At 40.4% G+C, this 18585-nt stretch overlaps 1 protein-coding gene and 1 long non-coding RNA gene across 3 annotated transcripts in view; one reads left to right on the top strand and one right to left on the bottom strand.

Moving 5' to 3' along the window:
- KCNAB1 (potassium voltage-gated channel subfamily A regulatory beta subunit 1) overlaps positions 1-18585 on the top strand; it is a 420463-nt gene that overhangs the window by 291607 nt on the left and 110271 nt on the right. For both annotated transcript variants that reach the window (XM_089675388.1, XM_089675389.1), the window contains exon 3: positions 16822-16859. In XM_089675388.1, the coding sequence (XP_089531514.1) occupies positions 16822-16859 (38 nt within the window). The remainder of the gene's footprint in view (positions 1-16821; positions 16860-18585) is intronic.
- LOC149463231 (uncharacterized) overlaps positions 1-18585 on the bottom strand; it is a 162196-nt gene that overhangs the window by 140602 nt on the left and 3009 nt on the right. The gene's annotated exons all lie outside the window — the stretch shown is intronic.

Here is an 18585-nt window from a genome sequence, read left to right on the forward strand (position 1 = left end):
AGGATGGAGAATAAGGAAGAAAAACAAGAAAATTTCCATGATTTTATGGTTTGGTAACTATGGCGACAGAATCTGTGGGTGTCTCATTCTCTGCTTATTAAAGAAACACTTTATACATGTATCACAAGTACTTGGATACAAAAACAGAAGGGCTATTTTGTAGGAAATATCTTCTTATGGCTCACAGCGCCGGCATAGCCCCTACCCTCCTGTTCTGTCCAATATGAAGATAATAAACTCCAGAATTAAATATTCCTCACTTATCTCAGATTTTTTTTTTTTTTGCATGGTATTGCAGCATCTGTTTTATAGAAGAGACAGAGAGTCTGCACGTGTTTCTGTATGTTTGTAGGTCTGTTCAAATTCCTTTGGGTACACTGGTAGGTTAAATGCCAAATTAGCCCTATTATGTATTGGTGGTAGGGGCTTTAGATTATACGTTTTTTCTTAGAGGCTAAAACCATTGTAAAATGGTTCAGTGTGCTTTCTAAAGCATTCTGAAATATATAGGTATCTGTAATGATGTGTAGCGCAACTCCAGGCATACATCTGTATACACAGTTTAAACACAAACACAGTGCTCGGCATAAGTATTCACCCCCTTGGCTGTTTCCAATTAAAACTGGAATTTAAATGCATTTAGCCCCGGTGAGTACGACATTGAAATCATGCTACTTCGCTTGCAGTGCAATTTCAAAGCCACAGGTCAGACGATTTCAGATGCGATTTGCTTGACATTTATTTACTTATTTATTACAGGTACTTATAAAGCGCCGTCACTTTACATATACAGGTGAAACTCAATAAATTAGAATATCGTGCAAAAGTTCATTTATTTCAGTAATGCAACTTAAAAGGTAATACTAATAAACCCCAAATCCACAATCTCAGAAAATTAGAATATTGTGAAAAGGTGCAATATTCTCAGCTCAAAGTGTCCCACTCTAATCAGCTAATTAAGCCATAACACCTGCAAAGGGTTCCTGAGCCTTTAAATGGTCTCTCAGTCTGGTTCAGTAGGAATCACAATCATGGGAAAGACTGCTGACCTGACAGTTGTGCAGAAAACCATCATTGACACCCTCCATAAAGAGAGAAAGCCTCAAAAGGTAATTGCAAAAGAAGTTGGATGTTCCCAAAGTGCTGTATCAAAGCACATTAATAGAAAGTTATGTGGAAGGGAAAAGTGTGGAAGAAAAAGGTGCACAAGCAGCAGGGATGACTGCAGCCTGGAGAGGATTGTCAGGAAAAGGCCATTTAAAAGTGTTGGGGACTTTCACAAGGAGTGGACTGAGGCTGGAGTTCAGTGCATCAAGAGCCACCACACACAGACGGATCCTGGACATGGGCTTCAAATGTCGTATTCCTCTTGTCAAGCCGCTCATGAACAACAAACAATGTCAGAAGTGTCTTACCTGGGCTAAAGAAAAACAGACCTGGTCTGTTGCTCAGTGGCCCAAAGTTCTCTTTTCTGATGCAACGTTTGCATCTCATTTGGAAACCAAGGACCCAGAGTATGGAGGAAGAATGGAGAGGCACACACTGCAAGATGCTTGAAGTCCAGTGTGAAGTTTCCACAGTCTGTGTTGATTTGGGGATCCATGTCATCTGCTGGTGCTGGTCCACTGTGCTTCATTAAGTCCAGGGTCAACGCAGCCGTCTACCAGGAGATTTTGGAGCACTTCATGCTTCCTTCCGCAGACGAGCTTTATGGGGATGCTGACTTCATTTTCCAGCAGGACTTGGCACCTGTCCACACTGCCAAAAGCACAAACCTGGTTCAATGACCGTGGGATTACTGTGCTTGATTGGCCAGCAAACTCGCCTGACCTGAACCCCATAGAGAATCTTTGGGGCATTGCCAAGAGAAAGATGAGAGACATGAGACCGAACAATGCAGAAGAGCTGAAGGCCGCTATTGAAGCATCCTGGCCTTCCATACCACCTCAGCAGTGCCACAGGCTGATAGCTTCCATGCCACGCCACACTGAGGCAGTAATTGCTGCAAAAGGGGCCCAAACCAAGTACTGAGTGCATATGCATGCTTATACTTTTCAGAGGTCCGATATTGTTCTATGTACAATCCTTGTTTTATTGATTGCATGTAAAATTCAAATTTTCTGAGATTGTGGATTTGGGGTTTTCATGAGCTGTAAGCCATAATCATCACAATTATGACAAATCATGGCTTGAACTATCTTGATTTGCATGTAATGAGTCTATCTCATATATTAATTTTACCTTTTAAGTTGCATTACTGAAATAAATGTACTTTTGCACTATATTCTAATTTTTCGAGTTTCACCTGTATATTGTACATTCACATTAGTCCCTAACCCTCAAGGAGTGTACAATCTAAGGTCCCTAACTCACATTCATACATACACATACTAGGGCTAATTTAGACAGGATTCAATTAACCTACCAGCATGTCTTTGGTGTGTGGGAGGAAACAAGAGTACCTGGAGGAAATCCACGCAAACAGGAAGAACATGCAAACTCCAGGCAGGTGGTGCTGTGGCTGGGAATCAAACCAATGACCCTAGTACTGCCAAGCGGAAGTGTTATACATTTAGGCACTGTAATTTCAGATGTCTATGCAAGTCGCACCTAAAATCACCTAAAATAGTGCTGAAACTATTTTTAATATCCGTCAGAGTTGGTTCCATTGCCGACAACAGGGTGCGACATGTCATGCAATTTGAAACAGTCAACCAGGGCTTAATTTATACACACCATACTTACCACTTTAAAGGCTTACACTGACATGAGGACTCTTTTCCCACCCCATGTGACAGCACTGGGGGATTAAACAGCTATTGCCCAGCACCAGGGACATGGGAGGAACTTAGAAACAAACTCGCCCATACCTAGAAATAACATGTATTATTTGCAAAATGGCACAGCAGGGAAGCAGCTGGAGCCTTTTTCCATACAACATCTAAAACAGAGTTGGTCCTAAACAAACTGGATTAAAAGAAAATGATGCTTATGTAGCAGAATGTGAGCTGTGTGGTTCTCACGGTTCACCACTAGACACCCCCTCCTTTTCTTTTGATCCTTAACCACTTCAAGTCCGGACACTTTTACTCCCTTCCTGTCCAAGCCAATTTTCAGCTTTCAGCGCTATCACACTGTGAATGACAATAGAGCGGTCATGCAACACTGTACCCATATGAATTGTTTAGCATTTTTTTGAGACAGATAAATCATTATTTTGGTGGTATTTATTCACCACTGGGAATTTAATTTTTTTTGCTATATAAATGAAAATGTCCAAAAATTTTGAAAATAAGTGTTTTTCTTATAAAATTTTGCAAATAAATAATATTTAATCATAAATCTTAGCCAAAATGTATTTGGTTATCTTTTTAGTAAAAAAAAACACCCAAATTAGTTTATAACCAAAAATTATAATTTAAAAAAGTTTTTTTTATTTTTATTTATTATTATTTTTTTTTATTATTATTTATGTGTGTTTTTTTTCATACTGTCACCCTAGTAGTACAGTGTCACCATGGTGACACTGTACTACTTGAGGGGGGTGATGAAGCTTTTTTTTTTTTTTACACTGATTGCTTTTATACCCATAAAGGCTGTAAAAGCAATCATTTCTCCTTCTCTCTGGCTGCATTCTTGCTGTGTGAGCTGAGATTGGCCACAGCTTGTCACATGGTACAAGGCTGTTGTGAATAGGCTTGTACCATGTGACCTCTGTGATCATTCACAGATTTCACACATAGTAAGCAATGATGTCAGAAGTGACATCTTGCTTACTACTCTGCATGTGATCACTGATTGGCCAATCAGTGATCACATGATCTGGACCTCACACAGAGGTCCCGTATGACGATTGGTGTTCCACTGTGTCAGGAGGACACGGCTAACCGCCCCTGCACTGCCACCGTCTGGCCGTTTATATACAACGGCTGGACAGGAGGTGGTTAAAACTGAAGTTTTAAAAGTAGTTTACACCTGCTTGTCAAGAAGTATGTCCCACAATGTGCATGCTGCTGGATTCTGTAAAAAATCTTTGGGAGGGGGATTTTATGTGCTTAAGTGTAACAAATTTTTTACTATTTAAAATTTTTTTTTACTTATTTTTTTTTTCATCACATAGGGAACAAAATGTCCCTTATGTGATGATTTTTTAGTGACAGGTTCTATTTAATGAGACATTAAGGGTGTAAAAGACCACAGATATCTCACCTGTGTTCCACTGAAAGGGGGAAAGTGAAAGGGAGACCTGGAAGTGGCGTTTTACAAGTCACTTCTGGGTCAGCAAGAGGCAGAGGAGGAGAGCGGACGCATGACGCTATTTCCCCTCTACCCGGCAGCACCTGCTATGTCAGTCCTGGGCCCACAGATGGGCAAGTGGAGCCCAGGATACATCACGGGGGCACGCGAGTGGGTGCAGGGAGAGTGGTTGGAAGCAATCTGGTGGCCGCATAGCCGCCGTATTGCTTCCATCTGACAGCCAGAAGTCGGTTTGTCAGTTATACAAGGTGTATGAAAAATCCCCTGTTGTCAGGTCTGTACATGCCTGGCAGGGAAAGGGGGAAGCCATATCAATCCCTGTGTTGCCACTGTAGTTGAATAGGAGTTGATCGACTTCTGTTCCACCACCCTGTTGGATATAATCCACTCAATCAGTGGCTGCAGAGCTGCTCTGTGTATTTTCACAGTGGGAGAGTCTCTCTACTGTCAGAATACAATAAAACAGAGGTAAGGATTCCCTATTCACCTCAAATGTGTGAATGGGGGATCCAGTCCAGTTTTTTTTTCATTTTGTCCGCTGGCTGAACAAAAAAAATGAAGCATGTATGGCCAGCTTTATACACGGGGGGCTGGGTCAGCCTGAAAGTCTGCAGTGCTGGAGTAGGTATGGAGAGAAGTCTAATTTGTAAGGGACAGTTAGGTCTAGTGAAAGGCTCCTGCTGTTTAGGGATATTTTAGTGACCTTTTGAATCCTTCTCTATGTCTTCTGGGCCAGGCAGGAATACTGGTCAGGGGCATCTGTGCACCAGTGAAGTAACATGGTTACATAGTTCGTCTTGCTGGAAAAAGACAAAAGTCCATCCAGTTCAACCATAAAAAAAAAAGTTATAATCCTACACCCACAGTTGATCCAGAGGAAGGCAAAAAACCAGCAAAGCATGAACCAATTTGCTCCTGTAGGGGAAAAAATTCTTCCTGATCCCCCGAGAGGCAATCGGATATTCCCTGGATCAACTTTACCTATAAATAATAACCAGTTATATTCTGTGTATCCAAGAAAGAATCCAGGCCTTTTTTAAAGCAATCCACTGAGCTGAACAGAACCAACTCTTGAGTCTATTCCACCTTTTCACAGCTCTCACTGTGAAGAAACCTTTCCATGTTTGGAGATTAAATTTCTTTTCCTCCAGACGTAAAGAGTGCCCCCTTGTCCTCTGTGATGACCTCAGGGTGAATAGCTCTACACCGAGTTCACTATATGAACCACTGATGTATTTATACATGTTGATCATATCCCCCCTTAATCTCCTCTTCTCAAGAGAGAATACATTCAGTTCCTCTAATCTTTCCTCATAGCTGAGCTCCTCCATGCTTCTTATCAGTTTGGTTTCCCTTCTCTGTACTTTCTCCAGTTCCCCAGTGTCCTTTTTGTGAATTGGTGCCCAAAATTGATCTGCATATTCCAGATGAGGTATTACTAATGATTTGTACAGGGATAAATTTATATCTCTCTCTCTGGAGTCTATACCTCTTTTAATACAAGAGAGGATTTTGCTCGCTTTAGAAACCTTAGCTTGGCATTGCATGCCATTATTAATCTTGTGATCTACCAGAACTCCAGAAGAGAAAAGCTAATATATCTCCTTCATTGGGGTCTTGCTCCATGATCACTAAGATGCTAAAGACGCAAGCTTTGGGCTACCAGCTTTTGTAAGCACTGCATAACTGTGGTATGCTCTATTGCAGGAGAAATGTTGTGCTACTGCCACTAAGTTACTGTGTACTGCGGTACACGGCAAAGTAAAACGTAAAATCGAAGAAAACTGTTGTGATCCGATCCCTCTGCATCATATTCATAAGCAAGCCCTGCCCACATATCTGATTAACTACTTTTGGCATCCTAAAGAAAACCATGCTGTAGTTCTAATAGAATAAGGAATATCTCAGTGTGAATATTAAAAGAGTATGAGACTGTTGTGGTGTTTGGCATAGCCTACAGTATGCTGAAATCACTTTGCAGAGATATGTATTGGTTTTTACTGATCTTAGACACAGCATCCAGTATTCTAAAAGCAACCTGACACAGCAGATAAAAGTAATGATGTGTATTAATTGGGTAAAGTGCTTGTAGCACATATATTTTCATTCAGTGCATGGAGAGCAAAATAGAAATGTAATAATCATTCATGCTGAGCAAATAGCTAAGAGTATTCTTGCAACTTTCTAACTATCCTAGACAGTTAGGCTAAAAGCAAATGCTTGGCAAGAGAGAACCGTTTCATATAGTTTTTTTTCTTAGAAGAACATCATTACAAATTAGATTGAGGGATCATCCTAGGCAATTTATGGTTTGGTAGAAAGTATTTGGGGATTTGTCTTTAAAATGAATAGCGTATATTATGTTATGACTTTTTGGTTATTCTGTTTTATTAGGTCTGAGAATTATACTCTTATAATTAGAAACAGGGATGATCAAATCTGTCTGAGGTTGATTCATGGAGGGTTTGTTGAATCCTGCTTGGAAGCTGCAAAACCCAAACTTAGCATCAAAGCCCATTAAAACCTACGGGGGATGACTCTTGATACAAAATTCTGGCCATTTTTAAGGCAAACAGAAAAGCTGTTGACAAGGAAAGCATAGGGAGCTGGATACTGAAATAAAAACCTATAGTGGGGAGAAGGTTATTTTATTGTGATTTGCAGGCAAAATGGGAAAAACACCAATACCTTAAGTTACATGATTGGAAGATGCTTTTATTCAGTGCTGTATGTGGTGTTACAGAACAGTACAATTTTCTATAACAGCATCAGTGACAATGTATCAAATATTTTGATTTGATCTGTTTAACTTTTTACATTTTAGCTTGCTTAACAACAACAACACCCCAATTTGGTTCAATTCAACTTGATAAGCCGCGACACCTGATCTTTAAACCAGAGGTAAAGGAGTACTCTGCTTGTGTTGGGAGAAGCACAAAGGGCCACATTGGAGTGAAAAGTGAGGTTATCACATCAGAGTGCAGGATGGACATCTGTTTTCCATCCAGCCTAAAGACACATGTTTACTGATAGTGTAGTAGAACTTGGTGGAATCCATACATTTATATGTGGAGGACATCCTTAAGCAGCGGGCTTCAGTGCCCCTGCTTTATAATCACATCTGGATGCCTTACTCTCAGCACCTAGCATAGGTGAGTACACTGTATTAGACTTATAGATTTGATTTGTAGCGAATATAAATTTTGTTACCTTGACTAATTACAGTATACTTATGTTACATATAAATACTCTTTTGATTAAACGACTATAGAGGTCTGGTTATACAATATGGTTCCTCATGATCTGCAACATAATACCCTGGTAATTACCCCCTTCTCAATAGAACTGGTGTAAGTTCCAGCCAATTCTGTGTATATTCTTTATACAGGTACATTGACACAGATTTGGTGACATCTTCTTTTTTTTACAAATTTGGAGTGCTTTATTGAATACAAGAACAGTACAGAGCAAATAAACTCATATACAATATATACTGCTCAATGAAATTAAAGGAACACTTTTTAATCAGAGTATAGCATCAAGTCAGTTAAACTCCTGGGGTATTAATCTGGTCAGTTAAGTAGCAAAGGGGGTTGTTGATCAGTTTAAGCTGCTTTGGTGTTAATGAAATAAACAGGTGCACTAGATGGGCCCTACAAAATGACCTCCAGCAGACCGCTGGTGTGAATGTCTCTGACCAAACAATCAGAAACAAACTTCATGAGGGTGGCCTGAATGCCTGATATACTCTAGTGGGCCCTGTGCTCACTGCCCGGCACCATAGACCTCGATTGGCATTTGTCATTAAACACCAGAATTGGCAGGTCCGCCACTGGCACCCTGTGCTTTTCAAAGCTGAGAGCAGGTTCACCCTGAGCACATGTGACAGACGTGAAAGGGTCTAGAAAAGCCGTTGAGAATGTTATGCTACCTGTAACATCGTTCAGCATGACCGTTTTTGTGGTGGGTCAGTGATGGTCTGGGGAGGTATATCCATGGAGTGACTCACAGACCTGTACAGGCTAGACAATGGCACCCTGACTGCCATTAGGTATCGAGATGAAATCCTTGGACCCATTGTCAGACCTTATGCTGGTGCAGTGGGTTCTACCTGGTGCAAGACAATGCCTGGCCTCATGTGGCGAAAGTATGCAGGCAGTTCCTGGAGGATGAAGGAATTGATACCACTGAATGGGCCCCCACACTCGCTTGACCTAAATCTAATAGAACACCTCTGGGATATCATGTTTCGGTCCATCCACGGCCGGATGAAAGAGGATTTCTTTCTTGGCATTCTTGACTCTGGAAAAGTAGGAAGGGACAGTTGTAACCTGAGCTTTATTAGATCAAAAACATCAGTCCAAAAACTTGATAGACTTGGGCACTCCCAAAACATATGACGATAGGACCCTGGATGGACATGGCAACGAGGACACACTGGGTTGCGTGCCAGGTATATTCTATGGAGCCTCATGGGAGTATACTGTAGTATACCCTATGAAGAAACTTAGCTTGTATCAACTTATCTCTAGAAGAAATTTGGTGACATCTTTAAATCCCAAGGGCATTGATATGCTTCTCCCTGCATTCCCTTCTAGTCTCGGTAATACCTATGAACAGTGATCTCAAATAGTTTATGCAATATTGATTTTGTAAGTAAACTGCTCTAAAATGTGGTGTAATTGATACTACTGATTATCTATATTTTAATGTACTGTGTGTATTTTACTAATTATTTCATATCGTAGACCAAAGGCCACTCTTGGTAAAATGAAAATTATTGAGAGTTATCGCTCAGCTAGTCTTTTACCATTGTTACTATTGTAATGAGCGTATTTTGAACAATATTGTAAGACAAAACATATACTTCTACTACAACATGGTGTTAAATAAGACATGAGCAGGGGGTGTATCAAATTTTTAACAATTTGTATTTTTGTTTTTATGCAATTCATGAGAAAAAAATTTTTTTTTACAAATATTATGTATTGAGACAATTGTTTGGTACCTCAAAATTTCCAACTGCTATATTTAAATTTACAATTACTAATGGGGACGTTGGTTCCTTTATATGAATATTGAAGGATTTGGGTCCATATATTCATCTTATATAGTATGTAAGCAGTTTAGGTAGCTTGCAATATAAGTTGAAGAATTGAGATAGGTTGTGGGCACAATTCACTAAGCGGTATCTTACTGCATCCGACATGCAGTAGGATACTGCACAGCATTTTTTACAAAAAATGTTTGAATTTACTAAAAAACGCTATTAAAATACTGCATGAATTATTTTATCAAGTTGTGCTGTATTTTAGTAGTGAAAATCATGTTAATGCTTAATGTTAATTGTCAGCGGGGTTCCCCACTGACAGCTGAATGTAAAAGAAAGAATTGTCGGCAATTAAAAAATAATTTTAAAAATTGCGTGGGGTCCCCCCCTCTATCCATACCAAGCCTTTCGGTCTGGGACGGGTTTTTGAGGGGAACCCCCAAGACAAAATTCTTTAAAAAATGGCGTGGGATTCCCCGCTAAATCCATACCAGACCCTTGTCTGTGCATGCAGCACAGCAGGTCAGAAAAGAGGGGGGATGAGCAAGCCCCCATCCTGAACCATACCAGGCCATATGCCCTCATGGGGGGGTGCTTTGAGGCAGGCGGGGCCTCTTCCCCACAACTGTGGCCGGTGGTTGTGGGGGTCTGCAGGTGTTATCGGATCCCACCCCCTCATGTGAATGAATATGCGGTCCTTTATTAAAAGAAGAAAAATAAAAGAATGTCCCCCGAAGTAGATCCAGTGCCTGCCGCAGCCAACCTGCAAAGAAAAAAAAGTCTCAGCTCTCGACGCTGGCTCCCACCATCTGACTGCTCCACTGGCTTGACAGTTCTTAAATATAAGGGACGGGGCTACCCAGTGACATCATGTATGCAACCCCACCCCCTTGTGACATTATCAACCCAGCATGCCTCGGTCAATGATGATTGTGACACAGTAGTACTGCAATTAGAGGTTTATCAAATGTGAGGAGGTGACACTGGCCGGCACTGTACCCAGTGATCTTTGACTTCTCCCATGTTGTTCAGGTAAATCTCTACCTCTTTAAGGTTGCCCACCCCTGCTCCAGAGTATAAAATTCCCACTTGCAATTTTTGTTTTTTAATTATACATATTATTTTCATAGGTATTTATGTGTTTTTCATTTTTTTCCTGTAGTTTTTGTTATTGATGCTGTGGTTTGGCTGCACACAGCAGAGGCCAAGCACATCTCTGCTCTGCCCAAGATAGAGAAGGGAAGAGTTAACAATCCTGGCTGAACACTACTGGCAGCCGACTCCCAAAATTAACTGACCTGTCTTTTTTATGTGTGTTAAAAAAACAGTTCTAGTTGAGGGATGATTAGACATTATAGAGATATAAAAATATATAAAAACTGAGTATAGAAACTGATGACATGGTATGCTGACCTTGCAGAAGAAACACAACTGAAATTCGTGCATGTATTTATATTCCATTTTATAATTAAAATAATAATAATAATACTCACCTTGGCTCCAGGGATGTGACGCCCCAGAGCGCCCTGCCAGTCACTGTCATCTCGCGGGGAACACTAGCTGCTTTCATTGGCTGGGTGGGGATGACATCACTCCTACGCATTAGCAGGAGTTCCATTGGCTTCAGCATTGCCGAATTTCTACAGTCAGCTGTATGTCTCTTTTGCATTAAAAATCCTGCCTATTTGCCCATTATTTTTTATTACATAAAGTTTCACTTTAACATTATCTGCATATTTGAGTAACAGAAAACTGGGAGTTGATAGCAGTAGAACAATAGAGGACAGCAACTTAATGGTAATCATTTGCATTAATCGAGTTCTGCGAAACATACAAACAGCTTAAAACGGCATTTAAAAATCCGATGTTTGGGGTCTGTGCTGCAAATAGAATTTTTTGTTATGTTTTTTCAAGTTGGTTGTACCTTACAGTAAAAGTAATACTTTGCTGCACATAGACATACAGCAGCTCATATGACCCATACCTATAACAAATACATAGTTTCTGCTAACTGGCTCTTTTCATTTGGAGTATTTCTGTAAATAGATTACTGCTGAAAATGCAGTAGACCTGAAATTCATTTACATTTTAATCAGAGTTCTACTAAAAGAGTCAGACACACTTTTTAGTCTATGTGGGATCATTTCTAATTTGTTTGCGTGAACACGTTTATAAGGTGAGAAGCTGTAATGACTATGTGCGGCAATTATAGATAGATATTTTTATATACTCCGCTTGCTGTTATATATAGGCACGAGTTGAGGAAAGCGACTTCTGAGAAAGATGGGACAGGAACAAATCCTGTAACGTCCAATGTAACTCATAATGTCTAGACTTCTCACTAATGAATGACTAAACCTTCCATGTATCCGGTGACTGTACTATATCCCTACCGTACATTTTATTAATAGCAAGGCGGCATCTTTAAATTAAAGCTTCAAAGACAATTTTTGAATTACTTAATATAAAACCTGTCTGTGAATGACCTGGCTTGTTAGGGTTTCCTGGTTCCCTGAAAATGAAAGGGAACCTGTCAGAGGAGAAATATGAGAGCTACTTTTTCTGACTTGTTTCAAAGGTGCATAATGCAGAGCTGTCATTCTCATTGTTTGGAGTGTAAATATCTACTGCCCTGGATAGAAAGGAATTAATCAGTCTGCTGCTGAACTTTCACTGTCCAATGATAAGCTTTGGGAGGGAGGTGACCAAACTGTATTGGTTAACTGCAGTAAAGAAAATTGAGGGCAACCTGCCTCTGCTGTCTGGCAAGGCTGTGAAAATCTGGGAGCGTCTTGGAAAAAATACAAAGCAGCTCCTGTGTATATACAGGTGAAACTTGAAAAATTAGAATATCGTGCAAAAGTTAATTTATTTCAGTAATGCAACTTAAAAGGTGAAACTAATATATGAGATAGACTCATTACATGCAAAGCAAGATAGTTCAAGCCATAATTTTTCATAATTGTGATGATTATGGCTTACAGCTCATGAAAACCCCAAATCCACAATCTCAGAAATTTAGAATATTGTGAAAAGGTGCAATATTCTAGGCTCAAAGTGTCCCACTCTAATCAGGTAATTAAGCCATAACACCTGCAAAGGGTTCCTGAGCCTTTAAATGGTGATTCAGTAGGAATCACAATCATGGGAAAGACTACTGACCTGACAGTTGTGCAGAAAACCATCATTGACACCCTCCATAAGGAGGGAAAGCCTCAAAAGGTAATTGCAAAAGAAGTTGGATGTTCCCAAAGTGCTGTATCAAAGCACATTTATAGAAAGTTATGTGGAAGGGAAAAGTGTGGAAGAAAAAGGTGCACAAGCAGCAGGGATGACCGCAGCCTGGAGAGGATTGTCAGGAAAAGGCCATTCAAAAGTGTTGGGGACTTTCACAAGGAGTGGACTGAGGCTGGAGTCAGTGCATCAAGAGCCACCACACACAGACGGATCCTGGACATGGGCTTAAAATGTCATATTCCTCTTGTCAAGCCGCTCCTGAACAACAAACAACGTCAGAAGTATCTTACCTGGCTAAAGAAAAACAGACCTGGTCTGTTGCTCAGTGGTCCAAAGTCCCCTTTTCTGATGAGAGCAACTTTTGCATCTCATTTGGAAACCAAGGAGCCAGGTATGGAGGAAGAATGGAGAGGCTTACACTGCAAGATGCTTGAAGTCCAGTGTGAAGTTTCCACAGTGTGTGTTGATTTGGGGAGCCATTTCATCTGCTGGTGTTGGACCACTGTGCTTCATTAAGTCCAGGGTCAACGCAGCCGTCTACCAGGAGATTTTGGAGCACTTCATGCTTCCTTCCACAGATGAGCTTTATGGGGATGCTGACTTCATTTTCCAGCAGGACTTGGCACCTGCCCACACTGCCAAAAGCACCAAAACCTGGTTCAATGACTGTGGGATTACTATGCTTGATTGGCCAGCAAACTCACCTGACCTGAACCCCATAGAGAATCTATTTCCAAGAGAAAGATGAGAGACATGAGACCGAACAATGTAGAAAAACTGAAGGCCGCTATTGAAGCATCCTGGTCTTCCATAACACCTCAGCAGTGCCACAGGCTGATAGCTTCCATGCCACGCCGCATTGAGGCAGTAATTGCTGCAAAAGGGGCCCAAACCAAGTACTGAGTACATATGCATGCTTATACTTTTCAGAGGTCCGATATTGTTCTATGTACAATCCTTGTTTTATTGATTGCATGTAATATTCTAATTTTCTGAGATTGTGGATTTGGGGTTTTCATGAGCTGTAAGCCATAATCATCACAATTATGACAAATCATGGCTTGAACTATCTTGCTTTGCATGTAATGAGTCTATCTCATATACAGTATTAGTTTCACCTTTTAAGTTGCATTACTGAAATAAATTAACTTTTGCACGATATTCTAATTTTTCGAGTTTCACCTGTATATATTTCAGCTGTGCATTTAGCTATTTCCTTGAAGTTTGAATTTAATTATCATAGCCGTATTAGTAATACGTAATTACAATTAGGATATTGGTCTTGCTTTTAAGACCATCAAAAAACAGTGGAGCAGTGATAGTGGAAAAGATTTCCCATGCTGCTGGCCATATTAAGCATCTAGTGCACACTTGGTAAGCAAACTATTGCACTGCAATATCTACAAGTTGTCCTGTATTGAAAAGTAATTATTCTAAAAGGTGCTCAAACCCAATATCTCTGTAGTGATCAATACAAAAATATATGTGTGAAAAAATAAGGTTAATTCATTACACCATAACAAACAATGTGCATCAAATAAATGATAAAATAGCAGTCCCGTAACATATAATTCACTTATACAGAACAAAGAAGTAAACGTCAGAGAAAAATATATAAAAGTCCAAATGTAAAATCTTGAAAATGATGAAAGTCCACATGTAAGAGTCCCAAACCACCTCACAGACAAGAGTGCCAGTTACCTCACCAAACAGTAATGTTCTCCAAATGATATAAGATCTACAGAAATTATCCAATTGGGGAGCCACCACTCAGAATACCACTGACTCCACCGCGTCCACAATCCTTCACTGGCTATCCAAAGCCAGCACCTCAAAGTAATAATGGGTAGGAAAAAGAACAATAGGCCATAGAGTAGTATGCTGAAACAACATGATTTATTAAAAGTAGATACTGTATACTCACAAAAGTCTTCTTTATCCCCTGAAGACATGACCAGATGAAATGCGTGTAGGGTGAGGCTTGTGGCATATGATGTTGTACACCCACTGTTGATCCTTGGTGTGGTGTGTTTTGACTTTGTTACTCTAACTTTTGTGTGTATATGTGCTTCACAGTCAGGTTTGGTAAGCTCTACATTATTTCATTTGTAAGGCTAATTCATCTACCTCTGCAGCAGACGGACTTGTTATTAACATTAAAACACCTGAGTGGTTGTAGGTGGGACCTCCTTGCCCGTGCACACGGGGATACTGTAGCCCATGCATGCACTCATCAATGCCTGGGGCCAGGCAGGGGCGGATTCATGTGAAATCAATATTATAGTGGAACCAGGGGCGGACTGATCATTCGAGCACTCGGGCACTGCCCGAGGGCCCAGGGTCAGTAGGGGGCCCCATGAAATGCCCCTGGTACCTTTTATAGGCTGTTTTGGGTGTGCTTTGAGTGTGGGCAAGAACACGGGCCCCATGATACCCTATTGCCCAGGGACCCCATGAGTTGTCAGTCTGCCCCTGAGCGGAACCCCAGTTTATTAATGAATCGTACACTGTGTGCAGCTGTATGACCTACAGAGTCTTTCTGTAGAATGTTTTGTCCTGCATCAATACGCACCCTCTCTCTGAATGCTGCATTTAGGAGGGACACGGCTAAGCCTATGCCCTCTCCACCAGACCAGGATTCCTCTGCCACCTTACTCCCAGTGACAGAATGGGGTACCACCATACACTAGCGTGGACCGCATGTGTGCACACAATCAACTCCTTCCTCTTCTGTATTATGCAACTGCATACATGGGGTCTCCATATCGCGCGTTTAGTCCCAGTTACTGTTGGGGAACTGATTGCTAGTGATGGAAGTGAAATATTAACCCCCACTTGCTACCGGAGCACCTGTCAACCTAGCCAGGTATTGCTCCTTGACATCTGGCTGCATTAGATTCTCACCAGTTCATGGTTTCCTGTGGCAACTACTCTCCTGCTTTCATTCTCCCGGTGAGTTAACCCTTTGTGGTGGCTCCTATATCCCGTGTGCGCTGTATAAGCCCTACTCTTCTGATATGCCCTGTAATACCATGAAGCCCTATAGTAACTTCACACCAGGGTTTTGAACAGCTTAAGAAACTTTACTGTACGTTTCTGATTCATTAAAGAACAAAAATGCAAACTAGGTCCTCCTCATTAAGCTGTAGCTGCCAAGGCATACCTGTACAGGTGTAATTTATAAGTGGCAGAGTCCATTGGTGAATCTCCTTGGGGTGACAGTTGAGTGTTGCTCCTGGCTACATCTTCTCTGGGCTCTAAAACTCCACACTTCCCATGCAGTCTCGCTGGAGGCCTCTGAGCCAGCCTTCTCCCTTTTTATATTATTATTTTTATTATTATACAGGATTTATATAGCACCAACAGTTTGCGCAGCACTTTACAAAATGATGGTAGACATTACAGTTACAATACAATTTGGTACAAGAGGGAACAGAGGGCCCTGCTCGTTAGAGCTTACAATCTAGGAGGAAGGGTTGAGTGATACAAAAGGTAATAGCTGTGGGGGGGGGGGTATGAGCTGATGGAGGAAATAAATGGTGGTTCACTAGGTAGAAGCAGGATAGGCGGTTTACTAGGCAGAAGCAGGATAGGTGGTTTACTAGGTAGAAGCAGGGTGGAAGGCAAAAACCAATAGTTTAACCCTTCCCTAGCTGGGGCAGCTCAGCCTCACTCACTAGCAGCAAACTTCTCTATTAGGCACCTGCCTACTCTGTGGTCAGCCAACTCTTAGTCTATTGATACTTCCTCATGCTTAGTAACTGAAAGTCTGATCATGGTTGAAATGATTGTTGAAAGGCTTGTTTGCAAAAAAAATAATAAAAGCAATTTATTTTCTTGCAAATATAGGTGCAATTATTATTATTATTATTATTATAAAAAAATAAGAAGTACTCATTAAATAAGGACAATAATATTGAAATTCTATTTTCTTTTGTGCTTCCAAAGACAAATGACTGAGAGTTGGTGGTACTTTATTAGTAATCACGTCCTGTACTATACTTACCTTAAGATTATAATGTTGATATGTTTCATTTGTGTGAATATAAGCCAGATGGCGACATTTTCATACCAAATGCTTCACAGACTTAATTTTTATTCATACAGTAGCTGATGAGTTTAAGATAACTGTTTTAACAGAACAGAATTCATTTAGAACTTTATACTGCAGATTTCACCATCTAGGTTTATTAGCAAAATACTGTTCTTTCATTGTGTTGAATGTGACAGCAAAAGTGATAATGTATCAATTATAATTATATTTATGTTTATTTCAGGAACTTGGGTTACATTTGGAGGCCAAATTTCTGATGAGGTAAGTTATAGGTGTACCTCTTAAAACTTAAAGTTTAAATTAATACATGAGTTGCTTACAGTAAAGAAGGAATAATTTATGAATTGCAACGAATGCAAGGAGTGTGCACTATGTTTACCTTCTTTAATAAATATTAGTTTTGGACACTACCTCTAAGGGCGCATGCACATGAGTGAATGCATATATCTGGCAGAAGTGTCGTGACAGTACTCAGGCACACTTTAGGAAATTCATTTACTTCTACGGCTGACACACATTCTAATGCAAATGATGTGTAAGTAAGCACTACAAGACTGCACCTGTTGTATTGTTTACTGTGCATGATTAGTAGTGATTATTGAATCAGGAGAATCACCGATTCAACACGTTTTTGAGGCTGTGGATTTGTCTGATCTGTACTCAATCACTTTATTTACAAATACAGACAATAGTGCTTCAATGAATTGAATTACACTGTGGAGCTTGGATAAATCTATATATATATTCAACAGAATAAAAAAATGTCCAGTTTTCCAATCTACTGATTCTTCTCACTACTGCTTTTCAATCTAATTTACTCAATACGTCTCATTTTCACATAATGTTCATGCATGCTTTGACCTACTTTTGAAAGCCTGTTGGGAGCAAGAAGGCATCTGTGAAGATGTTGCATTTTCCAATATTCATGGTTTCAGGTCTACATGTCTTCCAGTGATCAATATACCTGGGTGCTTGCTTTACAAGCCTGCAGTAACTGAAATACAAATCTTTTAGTAGGTATGGCAATTCACTTATACAGTATATAGTCAGGGGCGGACTGACAACTCATGGGGCCCCCGGAAAATAGGGGATCATGGAGCCCCTGTGTCCTTGCCCACACTCAAAGCACACCCAAAAAAGCCTATAAAAGGTACCAGGGGCATTTCATAGAGCCCCCTACTGACCCCGGGCCCTCGGGCAGTGCCCGAGTGCTCGAATGGTCAGTCTGCCCCTGTATATAGTATATAGTTAGATGTATGTTGGGAGTTCAGCTTTACAGTGACCCTATAGCCAGGCAATGGACAGTTACGTAGTTACATATTCTCAACAATCAGTAAATAGGCCTTTAATCAGGGAGATATTGGAGCAGGAGGAGCAAAGACACAGAGAGGATGTTCTGATTACTTCAGTGCTTCACCTGAAAACTTTGAGGATGAATTATCCCACACATCCTTCAGAGGTCAGTGATTTTTTTTGTTTTAGGGATAATATACTGCTTCTTAAGAATATGTATATCCTGGGGTGTATCCTTTACTTATACATGTGGCCTCTTTCAAATTAAATCCCAGTCTTTCATTTTGTTCCTAAATAATGATAGGAGAGGGACATTAGGCATCATGATTGTCCTTATAATATGTCATCATGGCTCACTTTGTGCTAGATGTTTATTGTATGGTTATATAGTCATTTATTTAATACCAACAGCCAGATGTTTGGAATGCAATTCACATAAGAAAATTATTGTATTGTTTTAATTATCATATTATATGCTTTTAGATAAGGCTTTTCTTTCTCAGAATAGGTACAGGAACTCCCCCCTTCTAGGTCACTTCTTATCTCTGCCCCCCCCTACCCACCTCAGAGCACTGTCTCTTGGTTCCACCCCTACCCACCTCCCAGTACTGCTGCTTTTAGAGAATACAGAGGCAAGTATCATTTTGTGGTGCTACGTAATTTGTATGGAATTTGTTAATGACAACAGGAAAAG

Source organism: Staurois parvus, unplaced genomic scaffold (assembly GCF_062004578.1).
Source record: "Staurois parvus isolate SC_StPar_1 unplaced genomic scaffold, SC_StPar_1.0 ptg000155l, whole genome shotgun sequence".
Classification (NCBI taxonomy): Eukaryota; Metazoa; Chordata; class Amphibia; order Anura; family Ranidae; genus Staurois; species Staurois parvus.